The sequence below is a fragment of the Capricornis sumatraensis genome, chromosome 6, assembly GCF_032405125.1.
Source record: "Capricornis sumatraensis isolate serow.1 chromosome 6, serow.2, whole genome shotgun sequence".
NCBI lineage: Eukaryota > Metazoa > Chordata > Mammalia > Artiodactyla > Bovidae > Capricornis > Capricornis sumatraensis.
In genome coordinates, this window is record NC_091074.1 from 62,975,171 (window position 1) to 62,990,328 (window position 15,158).

The window sequence follows — 15,158 nt, forward strand, 5'->3', positions numbered from 1 at the left end:
GCTTTAACTAGACGGACCTTTGTTGGCAAAGTAACGTCTGTGCCTTTTAATAAGCTATCTAGCTTGGTAATAATTATCTTGCAAGGAGCAAGTGTCTTTTAATTTCATGATTGCAGTCACCATCTGCAGTGATTTTGGAGCCCAAAATATAAAGTCTTTCACTGTTTCCCCACCTATTTGCCATGGAGTAAAGGGACTGCAAAGAGTCAGACACGACTGAGCGACTGAACTAACTAACTAACTAATGGGACCAGATGCCAAGATCTAAGTTTTCTGAATGTTGAGCTTTAAGCCAACTTATTCACTCTCCTCTTTCACTTTCAAGAGGCTCTTTAGTTGTTCTTCACTTTCTGCCCTAAGTGTGGTGTCATCTGCATATCTGAGGTTATTACTATTTCTCCTGGCAATCTTGATTCCCACTTGTGCTTCATCCAGCCCAGAATTTCTCATGATGTACTCTGCATTTAAGCTAAATAAGCAGGCTGACAATATACAGCCTTGATGTACTCCTTTCCCTATTTGGAACAAGTCTGTTCCATGTCCAGTGCTAACTGTTGCTCCTATACCTGCATACAGATTTCTCAGGAGGCAGGTGAGGTGGTCTGGTATTCCCATCTCTTGAAGACTTTTCCAGAGTTTGTTATGATCCACACAGTCTAAGGCTTTGGTGTAGTCAATAAGCAGAAGTAGATGTTTCTCTGGAACTCTCTTTCTTTTTCAATGATCCAACTGATGTTGGCAATTTGATCTCTGGTTCCTCTGCCTTTTCTAAATCGCAGCTTAAACATCTGGAAGTTCAGGGTTCATGTACTGTTGAAGCCTGGCTTGGAGTATTTTTGAGTATTACTTTGCTAGTACGTGAGGTGAGTGCAATTGTGTGGTAGTTTGGGCATTCTTTGGCATTGCCTTTCTTTGGGATTGGAATGAAAACTGACCTTTTTCAGTCCTTTGGCCACTGCTGAGGATTCCAAATTTGCTGACATATTGAGTGTGACACTCTCACAGCATCATCTTTTAGGTTTTGAAATAGCTTGCCTGGAATCCCATCACCTCCACTAGCTTTGTTGGTAGTGATGCTTCCTAAGGCCCACTTGACTTTGCATTCGAGGATGTCTGGCTCCAGGTGAGTGATCACACCACTGTGGCTATCTGGGTCATGAAGACCATTTTTGTATAGTTCTTATGGGCATTTTTGCCAACTGTTCTTAATATCTTCTGCTTCTGTTCGGTCCATACCATTTCTGTCCTTTCTTGAGCCCATCTTTGCATGAAATGTTCCCTTGGTATCTCTAATTTTCTTGAAGAGATCTCTAGTCTTCCCCATTCTTTTGTTTCCCTCTATTTCTTTGCACTGATCATTGAGGAAGGCTTTCTTACCTCTCCTTGCAATTCTTTGGAACTCTGCATTCAAATGGGTATATCTTTCCTTTTCTCCTTTGCCTTTTGCATCTCTTCTTTTCTCAGCTATTTGTAAAGCCTCCTCAGACAACCATTTTGCCTTTTTGCATTTCTTTGTCTTGGGGATGGTCTTGATCACTGCCTCCTGTACAATGTCAGGAACCTCGGTCCATAGAACTTCAGGCACTCTATCAGATCTAATCCCTTGAATCAATTTGTCACTTCCACTATATAACCAAAAGGGATTTGTTTTAGGGCGTACCTGAATGGTCTAGTGGTTTTCCCTACTTTCTTCAATTTAAGTCTGAATTTGGCAATAAGGAGTTCATGATCTGAGGTACTGTCAACTCCCGGTCTTGTTTTTTGCTGACTGTACAGAGCATCTCCATCTTTGGCTGCAAAGAACAGAATCAATCTGATTTCAGTATTGACCATCTTGTGATGTCTATGTATAGGGTCTTCTCTTGTGTTGTTGAAAGAGGGTGTTTGCTATGACCAACACATTCTCTTGGCAAAACTCTGTTAGCCTTTGCCTGCTTCATTTTGTATTCCAAGGCCAAATTTGCCTGTTACTCAAGGTATCTCTTGACTTCTTTGCCTTCCAGTCCCCTATAATGAAAAGGACATCTTTTCCAGGTATTAGTTCTAGAAGTTCTTGTATGTGTTCATAGAACCATTCAGCTTCAGCTTCTTCAGCATTACAGGTTGGGGCATAGGCTTGGGTTACAGTGATATTGAATGGTTTGCCTTGGAAATGAACGGAGATCATTCTTTCATTTTTGAGATTGCATCCAAGTACTGCATTTCAGACTCTTTCGTTGACTATGATGGCTACTCCATTTCTTCTAAGGGATTCTTGCCCACGGTAGTAGATATAATGGTTATCTGAGTTAAATTCACCCATTCCAGTCCATTTTAGTTTGCTGATTCCTAAATGTCGATGTTCACTCTTGCCATCTCCTGTTTGGCCACTTCCAATTTGCCTTGATTCATGGACCTAACATTCCAGGTTCCTACACAATATTGCTCTTTACAGCATTGGACTTTACTTCCATCACCAGTCATGTCCACAGCTGGGTGTTGTTCTTGTTTGGCTCCATCTCTTCATTCTTTCTCGAGTTTTTATTTCCCCACTGATCTCCAGTAGTATATTGGGCACCTACCGACTTAAGGAGTTCATCTTTCAGTGTCCTATCTTTTTGCCTTTTCATACAGTTCATTGGGTTCTCAAGGCAAAAATACTGAAGTGATTTCCTATTCCTTTCTCCAGTGGACCACATTTTGTCAGAACTCTTCACCATGACCCATCCATCTTGGGTGGCCCTACACGGCATGGCCCATACTTTCACTGAGTTATTTAAGGCTGTGGTCCTTGTTGTCAGATTGGTTAGTTTTCTGTGATTGTGGTTTTCTTTCTGTCTGCCCTCTGATGGAGAAAGATAGGAGGCTTATGCAAGCTTCCTGATGGGAGAGACTGACTGAGGGGAAAGCTGGGCCTTGTTCTGATGGGCGGGTCATGCTCAGTAAAGCTTTAATCCAATTTTCTCTTGGTGGGTGGGGCTTGTTTCCTCCCTTTTCTTTGACCAAGAACTTCCCTGGTGGCCCAGATGGTAAAGCGTCTGTCTACAATGCAGGAGACCTGGGTTCGATCCCTGGGTTGGGAAGATAACCTGGAGAAGAAAATGGCAACCCACTCCAGTACTGTTGCCTGGAAAATCCCATGGACGGAGGAGCTTGGTGCAGGCCACTGTCCATGGGTTCGCAAAGAGTCGGGCAAAACTAGTGACTTCACTTCACTTCACTTCAAACTATAGTGGAGGTAATGGAGGTAATGTGGACCTCCTTCAAAAGGTCCCATGCAATCAATGGTACAGTCAGTGCCCCCAACCCTGAAGCAAGTCATCATCGACCCACACCTCCACCACAGAGTCCTGGACACTCATGGGCATGTTTGGGTCAGTCACTTGTGGGGTCAATACTCCTTTCTTCTGGGTCCTGGTGCACAGCACCTTTTGTTTTTGCCCTTCCACAGTCTGTTTCCCAGTCCTGTGTAAGTTCTGGTGGCTCTATGGTTGGTTAATGATGACCTCCTCCAAGAGGGCTTAAGCTATACCCAGGTGTTACTGCACCCAGAGCCCCTGTCCCTGCAGCAGTCCACTGCTGACCCATACCTCCTCAGGACACACCAAAACACAGTTCTGTCTCAGTCTCTATGGGGTCTCTAAGTCCTGGTGTGCACAAGGTATGTTTGAGCCCTCTAGCCACCACTTGTTCTTAGGATGGAGATTATTTCTAGTGGATAGCATCCAATTCAAAGCCTCACATTGTTGAGAGAATGCAACCCACCTGGTGACTTTAGTTATGAAGAAATGCTGCAAAATAAAAAAATAAAAAAATCAGGCTTTTTGTAACCCAATATCTTTTCTGTCAACAAAAGTATACAGCTATATGATGGAAAATATGACATTTAGGGAGATTTCAGTAGAACTAAAGACTGTATTCCACTTGATATATTCAAAGACAGTTTTTAAGTGACATGTTTAAACTTGCCTCTAAAGAGTATTAATTTGCTAGGTCTGAAAGGGAACAACTGGGACCAATGACTGAACTGAGGTCCACAGTTGGATAAACAGCAGCCTTTCACCCCAGCAAGGGTATTTCTGGTGAAAGCCGCCACCATTGCCTGACAGTGCTGTTGTAACCACCCAGGAATATCTTTCAATTTATCTTCTCTAATTCTATCCTCCACATTCCCAACTGTCTTTCATTTGTATCAATTATGAGAATAAGGGATGTTTAGAGTATATTTTGGAAATGTTTCTACTTCCCTCAGTATTGACACAGTGTTGGAGAAACCCCAGGAAATGTCTTGAGTACATTGCTTGGGAAGACCAGTCCAAATTTTATTTCAGTGATGGTGGGAAGAAGCACAGACTAGAAATTTAGGTGAGTATGAAGGAAGAGTTGACCGTGATTCCCTTACTTTGCTATATCTTAAAAGATAACATGCCTAAATAGATGCTCACTTCTTCATTGGGTTGTTTCTGTGATTTTTTTTTTTTCCTGTATTTTGAATTAAATATTTTTCTTATTCATTTTTACATGGAAACAGTTTATTTTATTGAGGTAATTCACATAACATGAAAATCACAATTTTAACCATTTTAAAGTGTACAGTTCAGTAATTTTTATTATTTGTACAATCATTGCCACCACTTAATTCCAGAACATGTTCATCACCCTAAAAAGAAATCCTGTATCCATTAAGCAGTCACTCTGCGTCTGCACCTCACCCTAGCTGCTGGCAATCACTAATCTACTTTTGTGCTTCTGTTTATTTGAACCAGTGCAATTGTTGGGACTTATGGTAACTCTGTATTTGACTTTTTTGAGGAAAAGCCTGAATGTTTTCCAAAGTGAATGTAACACTTTAGATTCTCACCAGCAACATAATTTATATTCTGACCAATACTTGCAATACTCTGGGTTTTTAAAAGTTGTTTGTTTAAAATATAGTTATCTTTTGGGTGTGAAATAATATTTTGTTCTGGTCTTCATTTGCATTTCTTTAATGACCAGTGGTGTTCAGGATCTTTCCAATGTGCTTATTGGCCATTTATATGTATTCTTTGGTGAAAATGTCTATTCAAGTCCTTTGTCCATTAACTGCCATTTTGTTGTTGTATTGAAAGAGTTTTATATATAGTCTGGATACTAGAGCTTTCTCAGATAAATGATTTGCAAAGACTTTCTCCCATTCTATGGATTGTCTTTTCACTTTTTTAATAGTGTTCTTTGAAGCACACGATTTTTAAATTTTGACACAGTTCACTATATCTAACTTTTGTTCCTTGTGGTTTTAGTGTAATATTTAAGAAGCAATTAACTAATCCACAGGCAGAAAGACTTGTACTGATGTTTCCTTATAAGGGTTTTATAGTGCTTACATTTGGTTCTTTGTTCAATTTAGAGTTATTTATATATGGTATGAGATTAGGGTAAAGTTCATTCTTTTGCATATGGATATTTCTTCATTCTAGCAGCATTTTTTGAAAAGACTATTCTTTCCTTGGTAAATGGTCTTGGTAACCTTGTTGAAAATCATCTGATCACTGATGTATTGGTTTATTTCTGGATTCTTGATTGTATTCCATTGATTATCATGTTTGTCTTTATTCTAGTACCATGATATTTTGATTACAATAGCTATGTATTAAGTTTTGAAATAGGGAACTGTGAGTCCTGCAACTTTATATTTTATTTTTCAAGATTCTTTGCCTATCATGTGCCATTGCAATTGTATATCCATTTTAGGATCAACTTATTCTTTTCTGGAAAAAAAAAACATTAATTTTGTTAGAGAGTACATTGATTATGAAGATAAATAAGGGAGTATTGCCATATTAACAATATTAAGTCTTCTAATCAGTGAACATAGTATTTCCATATTTAGGCCTTCCTCAGTTTCTATCTAACAATATTTTATAGTTTTCTACATATCTTACACATTATTGGCTAAATTTATTCCTAAATATTTTGATAGTTTGATGCTATTTTAAAGGCATTGTTTTCTTTATTTTATTTTCAGAATATTCATTACTTATATATAGATATATAATTATTTATGTATTTACCTTTATTTTGCAGCTTTGCTGAACTAGGGTGTTAGTTCTAAAAGTTTTAAAAGTAGATTCTTTAGGTTTTTTATACAAAGATTATGCCATCTGCACAGTTCCTAGTAGATCTTTTATTCATAACCATCTTCATAATACCTAGTTTTATTTCTTTCTCTCCAAACTTTTTATCTCTTTATATTGCTTAACTGCCCTGGGGTGAACTTCTAATACAGTGTTGAAGAGATGAGAGTGGACATCCTTGTCTTAGTCCTGATCTTAAAGGAAAGCTTTTAGGTTTTCACTGTTAACTATGGTATTGGATATAGGTTTATTTCACATATGCTCTTCATCAGTTGAGAAAGTTCTCTTTTTTCCTAGTTCTTTCAATGTTTTTATCATGAAGTATTGTATTTTGTCAAACGATTTCTCTATCGAGATGATCATACGGGTTTTTTCCTCTTCATTCTATTAAAAGGTATATTATGTTGATTGGTATTGTATTCGTATTCTATTCTTGCATTGCTGAGGTAAATCTCGCTTGGTCATGGTGTTTAATTCTTTTAGTAAACTGAGGGATTTGATTTGCTGATGTTATGCCGATGATGTTCATGTGTATATTCATGAAAATTAGTGGCCTGTAGTTTTCTTTCCTTATGTGGTCTCTGTCCTCTTTGGTAATAATGACCCTATAGACTAAGTTAGGAGGTATTCCCTCCTCTTGTATATTTTGGAAGAGTTTGGGGAGAATTACCATTAATTATTCTTTAAATGTTTAGTAGAATTCACCAGCGAAGACATTTTGTTCTGAGCTTTTATCAGAAGTTTTTTGATTAATAATTCATTTCTTTACTTTTTGTGGGTCCATTTAGATTTTCTTTTTTCTTTTTCTTGAGTCATGTTAGTTAGGATTTTGAAAATTTTATTCAATTCTTGTAGGTTATCCAGTTTGTTGATCATATAATACTAGCTCCTTATAATCCTTTAATTTCTGTAAGGACAAATATCCTTACTTTAATTCCTGACACTACTGACTTTAGTCTTTTTTCATTTTTATCTCAGTGAGTCCAGCTAAAGGTTTGTCAATTTTGTTGATCTTTTCAAAGAACTGATTTTGATTTTGTTTACTCTCTCTATTGCTTCTTTGATTCTCTATTCATCCCTGCTCTACAGTTTACTATTTCCTTCCTTCTCCTTAGTTTGGATTAAATTTATTGTTCTTTTTCTAGTTTTCTTAAGGTGGAAAGCTAAGTATTGACTGGAGATTTTTGTTCTGGAGATTTTTGTTCTTTTTTAACATAGATATTGAGAGCTATAAGCTCTTTGACCACTATTTAATCTACATTTCATAAATTTGGGTTTATTTTGTTGCTATTCATTCAAAATATTTCTAGTTTTTCTTGCAATCTGTTTATCCCACTGGGTATTCAAGAGGTTGTCCCATTGTATTGTTTAATATGCTATGTTGTTTAATATGCTATGTATGTATATTCCCCCCAACCCTTTTTTTTTGCTGTTGATTTCTAATTTTATTCTATCATAGTTGGAGAACATACTTGCACGATTACAGTATTTTTAAATTCATGGGATTCACTTTGTGGCCCAATGTGATCTATTCTTAATAATATTTTAATAGGAATACCAGACCACTTTACCTGCTTACTGAGAAATCTGTATTCAGGTCAAGAAGCAACAGTTAGAACTGGACATGGAACAATGGACTAGTTCCAAATTGGAAAAGGAGTACAATAAAGTTATATATTGTCACCCTGCTTTATTTAGCTTATATGTAGAATACATCATGCAAAATGCCAGGCTGGATGAAGCGCAAGCTGAAATTAAGATTGCCAGGAGCAATTTCAATAACCTCAGATATGCAGATGACAAAACCCTTATGGCAGAAAGTGAAGAGGAACTAAAGAAGATGAAAGTGAAAGAGGAGAGTGAAAAAGCTGGCTTAAAACTCAACACTCAAAAAACAATCTGGTCCCATCACTTCACGGCAAATAGAAGGGGAAACAATGGAAACAGTGACAGACATTATTTTTGGGGGCTCCAAAATCACTGTAGGTGGTGACTGCAGCCATGAAATTAAAAAATGCTTGCTCCTTGGAAGAAAGCATATGACAAACATAGACAGCATATTAAAAAGCAGTGATATTACTTTGCCAACAGAGGTCTGTTTAGTCAAAGCTATGGTTTTTCCAGTAGTCATGTATGGATGTGAGAGTTAGACCAGAAAGAAAGCTGAGCACCAAAGAATTGATGCTTTTCAACTTTGGTGTTGAAGAAGACTCTTGAGAGTCCTTTGGATTGCAAGGAAATCAAACCAGTCAACCCTAAAGGAAATGAGTCCTGAATATTCATTGGAAGGACTGATGCTGAAGCTGAAGCTCCAATACTTTGGCCAGCTGATGCAAAGAACTGATTCATTAGGAAAGACCCTGATGCTGGGAGGGCTTCCCTGATGACTCAGCTGGTAAAGAATCCACCTGCAATGTGGGAGACCTGAGTTTGATACCTCAATTGGGGAGATCCCTCGGAGAAGGGAACAACTACCCATTCCAGTTTTCTGGCCTGAAGAATTCCATGGGCTATTCCATGGGGTCATAATGAGTCAGACACAACTGTGATTTTCACTGATTCTGGGAAAGATTGAAGGCATGAGGAGAAGGGGATGACAGAAAATTACTTGGTTGGATGACATCACTGATTCAATAGACATGAGTTTGAGAAAGCTCCAGGAGTTAGTGTTGGACAGGGAAACCTGGCATGCTGCCGTCCATGGGGTTGCAAATAGTCAGACATGACTGAGCAACTGAACTGAAAGCACTGAAGAAGAATATGTACCTTGCTGTTGTGAGAAATGTTTTAGCTATGTTAGGTATAGGTGATACAAGTACAGGTGATATAATGCTGTTGAAGTCTTATATTTCTTTGCTAATCTTTGTCTAGTTTGTTCATTACTGAAACTGGGTTATTGAAATGTCTGACTGTAATTTCTAAACTGGCAATTTCTCCCTTCAGTTTGAACAGTTTTTGCTTCATATATTTTTGAGTCTGTTGTCATGTTCATGTGTGTATCTTCTTGATGAATTAACCCTCTTATATAATTTTTGTCTGTCAAATCAATGTTTGTCTTCAAGCCTGTTTTGTCTGATATTGGTACAGACACTTCAACTCTTTTTGTTATTGTTTGCATGGAATATTTTTTCAGCCCCTTTTCTTTCAAATAATGTATCTCTTGTATTAAAAGTGAGTCTCTTATAGACATTTTAGTTAGATGATGTGTTTTTAAAAAAATCAATTCTGATGTTACCAGTTAATTGGAAATTTTAATATATGTATTGTTAATTTATTTACTGATAATCACATTATTGTTAATATGACTACTGATAAGGAAGAACTTATGTCTGTCACTTTACCATTTGTTTTCTATGTATCTTGTGTCTTTTTGGCTCCTCAGTTCTTCCATTCTTTCCTTCTTTGGTTAGTTATTTGTATTATTTTAATTCACTTTAATTTCTTTTGTTATATATTGTTATTTTTTAGGATTGTGTTGATTACAATGAGGATGTTAATTTATAACCATCAGCTCAGGTTAATATCAACTTAATTGTAATAATATATATAAACTTTGCCCTAATATGGCCCTAAAGTGAAGTGAAGTTGCTCAGTCATGTCTGATGCTTTGTGACCCCATGGACTGTAGCCTACCAGGCTCTGAGGAGTCTCTCAGTTCATGGAATTTTCCAGGCAAGAGTACTGGAGTGGGTTGCCAAGTTGTTATAGTCACAAATTACATTTCTGAACTCATTAATATAGATTTGCTATTGTTTTATGGAGTTTTTAAAAATCACATAGAAAAAAAAGGAGTTATAAACAAAAATACATAATGATTTTATATATGTTTCTGTAATTATTTTACCAATATTCTTTATTTCATTTTGAATATTTGACTTACTGCCTATGTCCTTTCAAGTCTAAAGGATTCCCTTTAGCATTTCTTATAGGACAAATCTACTAGCAACAAATTCTCAAGTTTTGTTTATGTGACAATGTATCAATTTGTTATTCATTTTTAAAGATATTTTCACAGGATATAGAATTTTTAGTTGACAGATTATTTTGTTTTTTCTTGTTGTTAATATTTGAATATGCCATCCTACTGGCTTGTGTCCTCAATGGTTTCTGATGAGAAAGCAGTTGCTGGTCTTTTTGCTGCTCCCTTGTACATAACAGTATGTTTCTCTCTTGCTGCTTCCAGGTTCTCTCTTCATCTTCATATTTTGGCATTAATAATGATGTGTCTTGGTGTGAATCTCTTTGAGTATATCCTGCTTGGATGTTTTGAAGGTTCTAGAATGTATAGGTTGAAGGTTTTCATTCAATTTGAGAAGCATATGGCCATTATGCCTTCAAATATTCTCTCTCCCCCACCTTTTAATTCCCCCGCCCCCGTTTTTTTTGTCTCTTTGCTCCTCTGACCATATAATCTCAAAGACCCTCAAGTTCACTGATTCTTCCTTCTACTGTCTCAGTTCTACTGTAAAGCATCTTTAGTGAAATTTTTATTTTAGACAATGTAGATATCAACTACAGAGTTTCTATTTTCTCTTTTAAAATTTCTGTCTTTTTATTGATAGTCTTATCTAGTAAGACACATTTTCATGGTTTACTCTTATTCTTTGTCCATAGTATCCTTTAACTCTTGATTATATTTATTACAGTTGCTTTAAAGTGCTTTTCTAGTATCCAGTGTCTGGGCTTTCTCAGAGATAGTTTCTGTTAACTACATTTGTTCCTATGCACACAGCATAGTTTCTAGCACATTCTCTTCTTAATACTGGCTTAAACAATGATAACTGTATAGAACTTGCACTGCTTTTGAACTGAGGTGTTGGAGAAGACTCTTGACTGCAAGGAGATCCAACCAGTCCATTCTGAAGGAGATCAGCTCTGGGATTTCTTAGGAAGGAGTAATGTTAGAGCTGAAACTCCAGTACTTTGGCCACCTGATGCGAAGAGGTGACTCGTTGGAAAAGACTCTGATGCTGGGAGGGATTGGGGGCAGGAGGAGAAGGGCATGACAGAGGATGAGATGGCTGGGTGGCATCACTGACTCGATGGACATGAGTCTGAGTGAACTCCGGGAGTTGGTGATGGACAGGGAGGCCTGGCGTGCTGCGATTCATGGGGTCTGAACTGAATTGAACTGAGGAGGTATTCACCTTGTAAAATGGCATGAGGATGAGGGAGGCTTTTTCTCTTATCCGATGTTCCCCCAACCAAACATACATATATTTTTACTTTGTGCAATTTCAGTACTGAAATGGATGTAGGAAGATTAATGATAGGTGATAGAGTCTTCTGTTTGCCTGTAAAACTAAATGAATGTGTACCTGGTTTTGTTATTTGGCATGGAGCACACAGTTAGGAGAGGTGAAATGACTTCTTACCCTATTTATTTTCTGTTTCATGAAACATTGCTTGTAAAGCTCTAAGTGTATTTTTCTTAATACAGCACCTAGAGCTGAGAAGCAGTTGCAAATTCCAGAGTTAAGTAATTGGTTTTCTTTGAATCTTCATTTTTGGAAGGTGTGAATTTTCATCTTGTTCTGTTTCTTCATAGGTATTTTAGTGATAAATTGAAGAGGCTTCAGCAGTAGTTCCCAGCCAGATGCACTTTAAGCTGGAAGGAGAGAGTGTGTTCTTTGTATTCACACCTGTCCTGCAGCCAAAGTGTGCTATCATATTCCTTTGGATTTTATTTAGAAAAAATATTTTTTTTTCTCCCAACAGGACCAATCCTCACTCAAAATCTTTAAAGTTGATGGACTGTAAAGTGATCAGATTTACTTGACACTGAAAACACAAAGCCTTTGGGTTTCATTATTTGTCCTGAATTTAATGAGCCATATGAGAAAAATAAAATTAGTGCCTCATCATCATGGGATGTTTAACATAAAAACAATTAGCAGAACAGGGAGATGTTCAAGCTAAGCTAATCTGAGATCCTTGCAAACTTGAGGGTTGGTTTTGTTGTTCATTGTGCTTCTCAGGGGTTGTGGACCAAAATTTCTATATGGTTAGGTCCTGGCTTTAGATCAAAACTTAGAGCATGGGCAATTAGAGAGACAAATGCTCTGTATATGTCCTCTTATGTTGACTGCATCAAATGCATTTTCCTCTTCGGTTCTCATTCTCTTTATAAACTTTTAAAAGAGCAAGGTTTGCAATTAAGTAAATGAGTCACCAAGTGAAAAATACTTCATCAGCATAGCACATCTGTAGCACAAATGTGGTAAATGAGCAAAAGTCACAAAGACTGCTGACAGGGACCAGTTATTTCACTTCCATCAGAAAGGATATTAGCTTTCTTAAAACAGAGTTAAGAAGAGGAAGCTTTAAACACACACACATGCATGTACATGTATGAGTTACCATTGGTTTCATTTATCTCTGCTCTGAATTCATGTTACCTAAAACAGAAGCTTGAAGTCTAATCATTTAGTCAGATTAAACTTCTATCTAGGGGTCATCTGAGAGCACACCTATGGGCAACCTTATTCTAAAACTGAATATTTAGCCAGCTCGCGCAGACGGCGGCGCGCCACTCCGCGTTCTCCCGCGGCGAAGCTCCGCGGGTGTCATCGCGAGACGAGCTCGCCGAAATGGCTGCCGCCAGTCAAGGAAACTTTGAGGGAAAGTTTGAGTCACTGGACCTTGCAGAACTTGCTAAAAAGCAGCCATGGTGGCGCAGGCTGTTTGGGCAGGAATCTGGGCCTTCAGCTGAAAAGTATAGTGTGGCAACCCAGCTGTTAATTGGAGGTGTCACTGGATGGTGCACAGGTTTCATATTCCAGAAGGTTGGAAAACTGGCTGCAACGGCTGTGGGAGGTGGATTTTTTCTGCTTCAGCTTGCAAACCATACTGGCTACATCAAAGTGGACTGGCAGCGTGTAGAGAAGGACATGAAGAAGGCCAAGGAACAGCTGAAGATCCGCAAGAGCAACCAGATACCTACAGAGGTCAAGAGCAAAGCAGAGGAGGTGGTGTCGTTTGTGAAGAAGAACGTTCTAGTGACTGGTGGCTTTTTCGGAGGCTTTCTGCTGGGCATGGCATCCTAGAGGGGATGACTTCACCACCAAGAGTCCTACGTTTGCCAATCAGCAGCCTCTCCCCTCCACCCTAGGACAGAAAAATCCTCCTCTTCCTCCTCCCTGTCATGGCGTATCTGAGTGGCTTTGTAGGCATCTGGTGGTTCAAGTTGAGAACGGCCCCACTGTGAGCTTGATGGCAATGGAAGAGACCATAGATGTTAGCACTTATCTAGCACACTCCCCTGGGACTAATCTGTAGGTCAGCAAGTATATTCCTTTCTCGCGTAAGATACTTACCAGAACATAGGACAAGATGACACACCGAGTGGATCTTCAAAGGTTGCCCCACACTTGATTTGGAAAAGACATTGCAAGCATATAAGATACCTCGTTAAGTTTTGCATGGAAAGGAACTGAATACACTGGCCTTTAAGCTTGAAAGATTTGCAATTGTGGTGTCTACTTTCTCTTTTAGTAGATTTGAGATTACAGAAAGAGAACTACTCTTAGTGTGTGACAGTTGAAAAATCCAAATATGGAATGAGCTTGTCCTAAAGTGACATACGATGAGCTGAAGCTGTTTGGTGGGAAGGCCTTTGGGGAAACCAAGCAGTCGATAACATTTAGGATGGTCAGACTTAGTGAATCATTTAAAGGCATTCAGATATTATCTAGGGATGTTTTCCACCACACAGGGTAATGCATCTCATGGCTGTTTCCAAAGGGTTTATTGATGGTAAAATAAGTGACTTTAGGTGTAAGAGGGAAGAAGCTCTTGGGTTTTTATTTAATAGAAAGGGTTTGACGCTTTGAAATGTGAACTTTTCTTTACTTCCAGTCAAAACGTCAGGGGTAACCCATAGCTCCTCTGTGTCAATTCTGTTTCTTTATTCAGAGTTTTAAAATGGTGGCATTTCCAAGCATTAAAAATTTAGAACAGTAGCATCAAAGGTATCTACTGTCTCATGATGACCCCAACTCTTCGAATTTATCTTTAGAATTCAAGTTTATACACACACCCATCCTTAGAAACAAGACATTTTTCTGTAATGACCTTTTACCGTCTGGAATATGCAGTGCAGAAAGGCAAGGCTGTGTCTTCACTTGTATACATGGAGTCAAGCACTTAGTAGATACTCAGTCTGTTGAATATATGAGTAATGAGGTCATAGAAAAGTAGGTGGAAAATGGGGTGATCAGCAGGATTTTTGAGACTTGATGAGTTCTGAGAATGCTGAAAACTCGGAATTACTTCTTAAACTTGCAGGTGATCCCTTGCAAAATGTATGTTTTCAATGCCTTCCTTTTAAAATGTTTGCCTTGTAACTTGAATTTGGAAATTGTAGCTACTAGCGGATGTGTGGAATTTTTTAGAATTCATCCGTTTGCATTTTTCTCCTTATTGTAATATTTTAAGGCAACATTAAGTAGTTTTGCTTGTAACATATGTGGATTATATACAAATCATAATGGTATGAGCCACAGTGTCCTATATTTTTGTATAAGAACTCAAAATTTTTTCACTTTTTCTTATGCTCAGACATATGTAAACATATAAATGTTCAAATATATATGAAAGTACAGTGACCCCCCCATGGACCCACCTATAATGATCATCAAAATACAGTTTTATCAGTGGCTTTGGAAAAAAAAAAACTGAATATTTATTAGAAGTACTGTAGTGAGAAATATGTTCATGGCAGTGGCTAAACTAGAAATAGAGAAATAGACTGACTTGAAATGACCTTATTTTATTTAAGCCTGTGATGTTGCTTTATTTCACAAAAATATATTCCTTTATTTGGGTTGATAGCCTTCATTTATATGGCTCATCCTACTTGGTTGCCCCCTGTACTTCTATACCAAAATTGAATTACCTTCCCTGACTTTACTCTCTATATCAGTTATGTCCAAAAGAACTTTCTGTTGTTATAGAAATGTTCTATATCTGCACTGTTTAATAAGGTAGACAATAACTGCACATGTCTATTGAGCACTTGAAATGTGGTTAGTGCAACTAAAGAATAGAAATTTTAATTTTATT

At 37.8% G+C, this 15,158-nt stretch overlaps 1 protein-coding gene across 1 annotated transcript; it reads left to right on the forward strand.

Moving 5' to 3' along the window:
• Positions 1-1,109: 1,109 nt before the first annotated feature.
• Positions 1,110-13,229, forward strand: LOC138080726 (FUN14 domain-containing protein 2). The gene is made up of 2 exons (XM_068973593.1): positions 1,110-1,123; positions 12,601-13,229. Exons 1-2 carry the CDS (start codon positions 1,110-1,112, stop codon positions 13,139-13,141), a joined length of 555 nt encoding a protein of 184 aa, XP_068829694.1. The 3' UTR covers positions 13,142-13,229.
• The last annotated feature ends 1,929 nt before the right edge of the window (positions 13,230-15,158 follow it).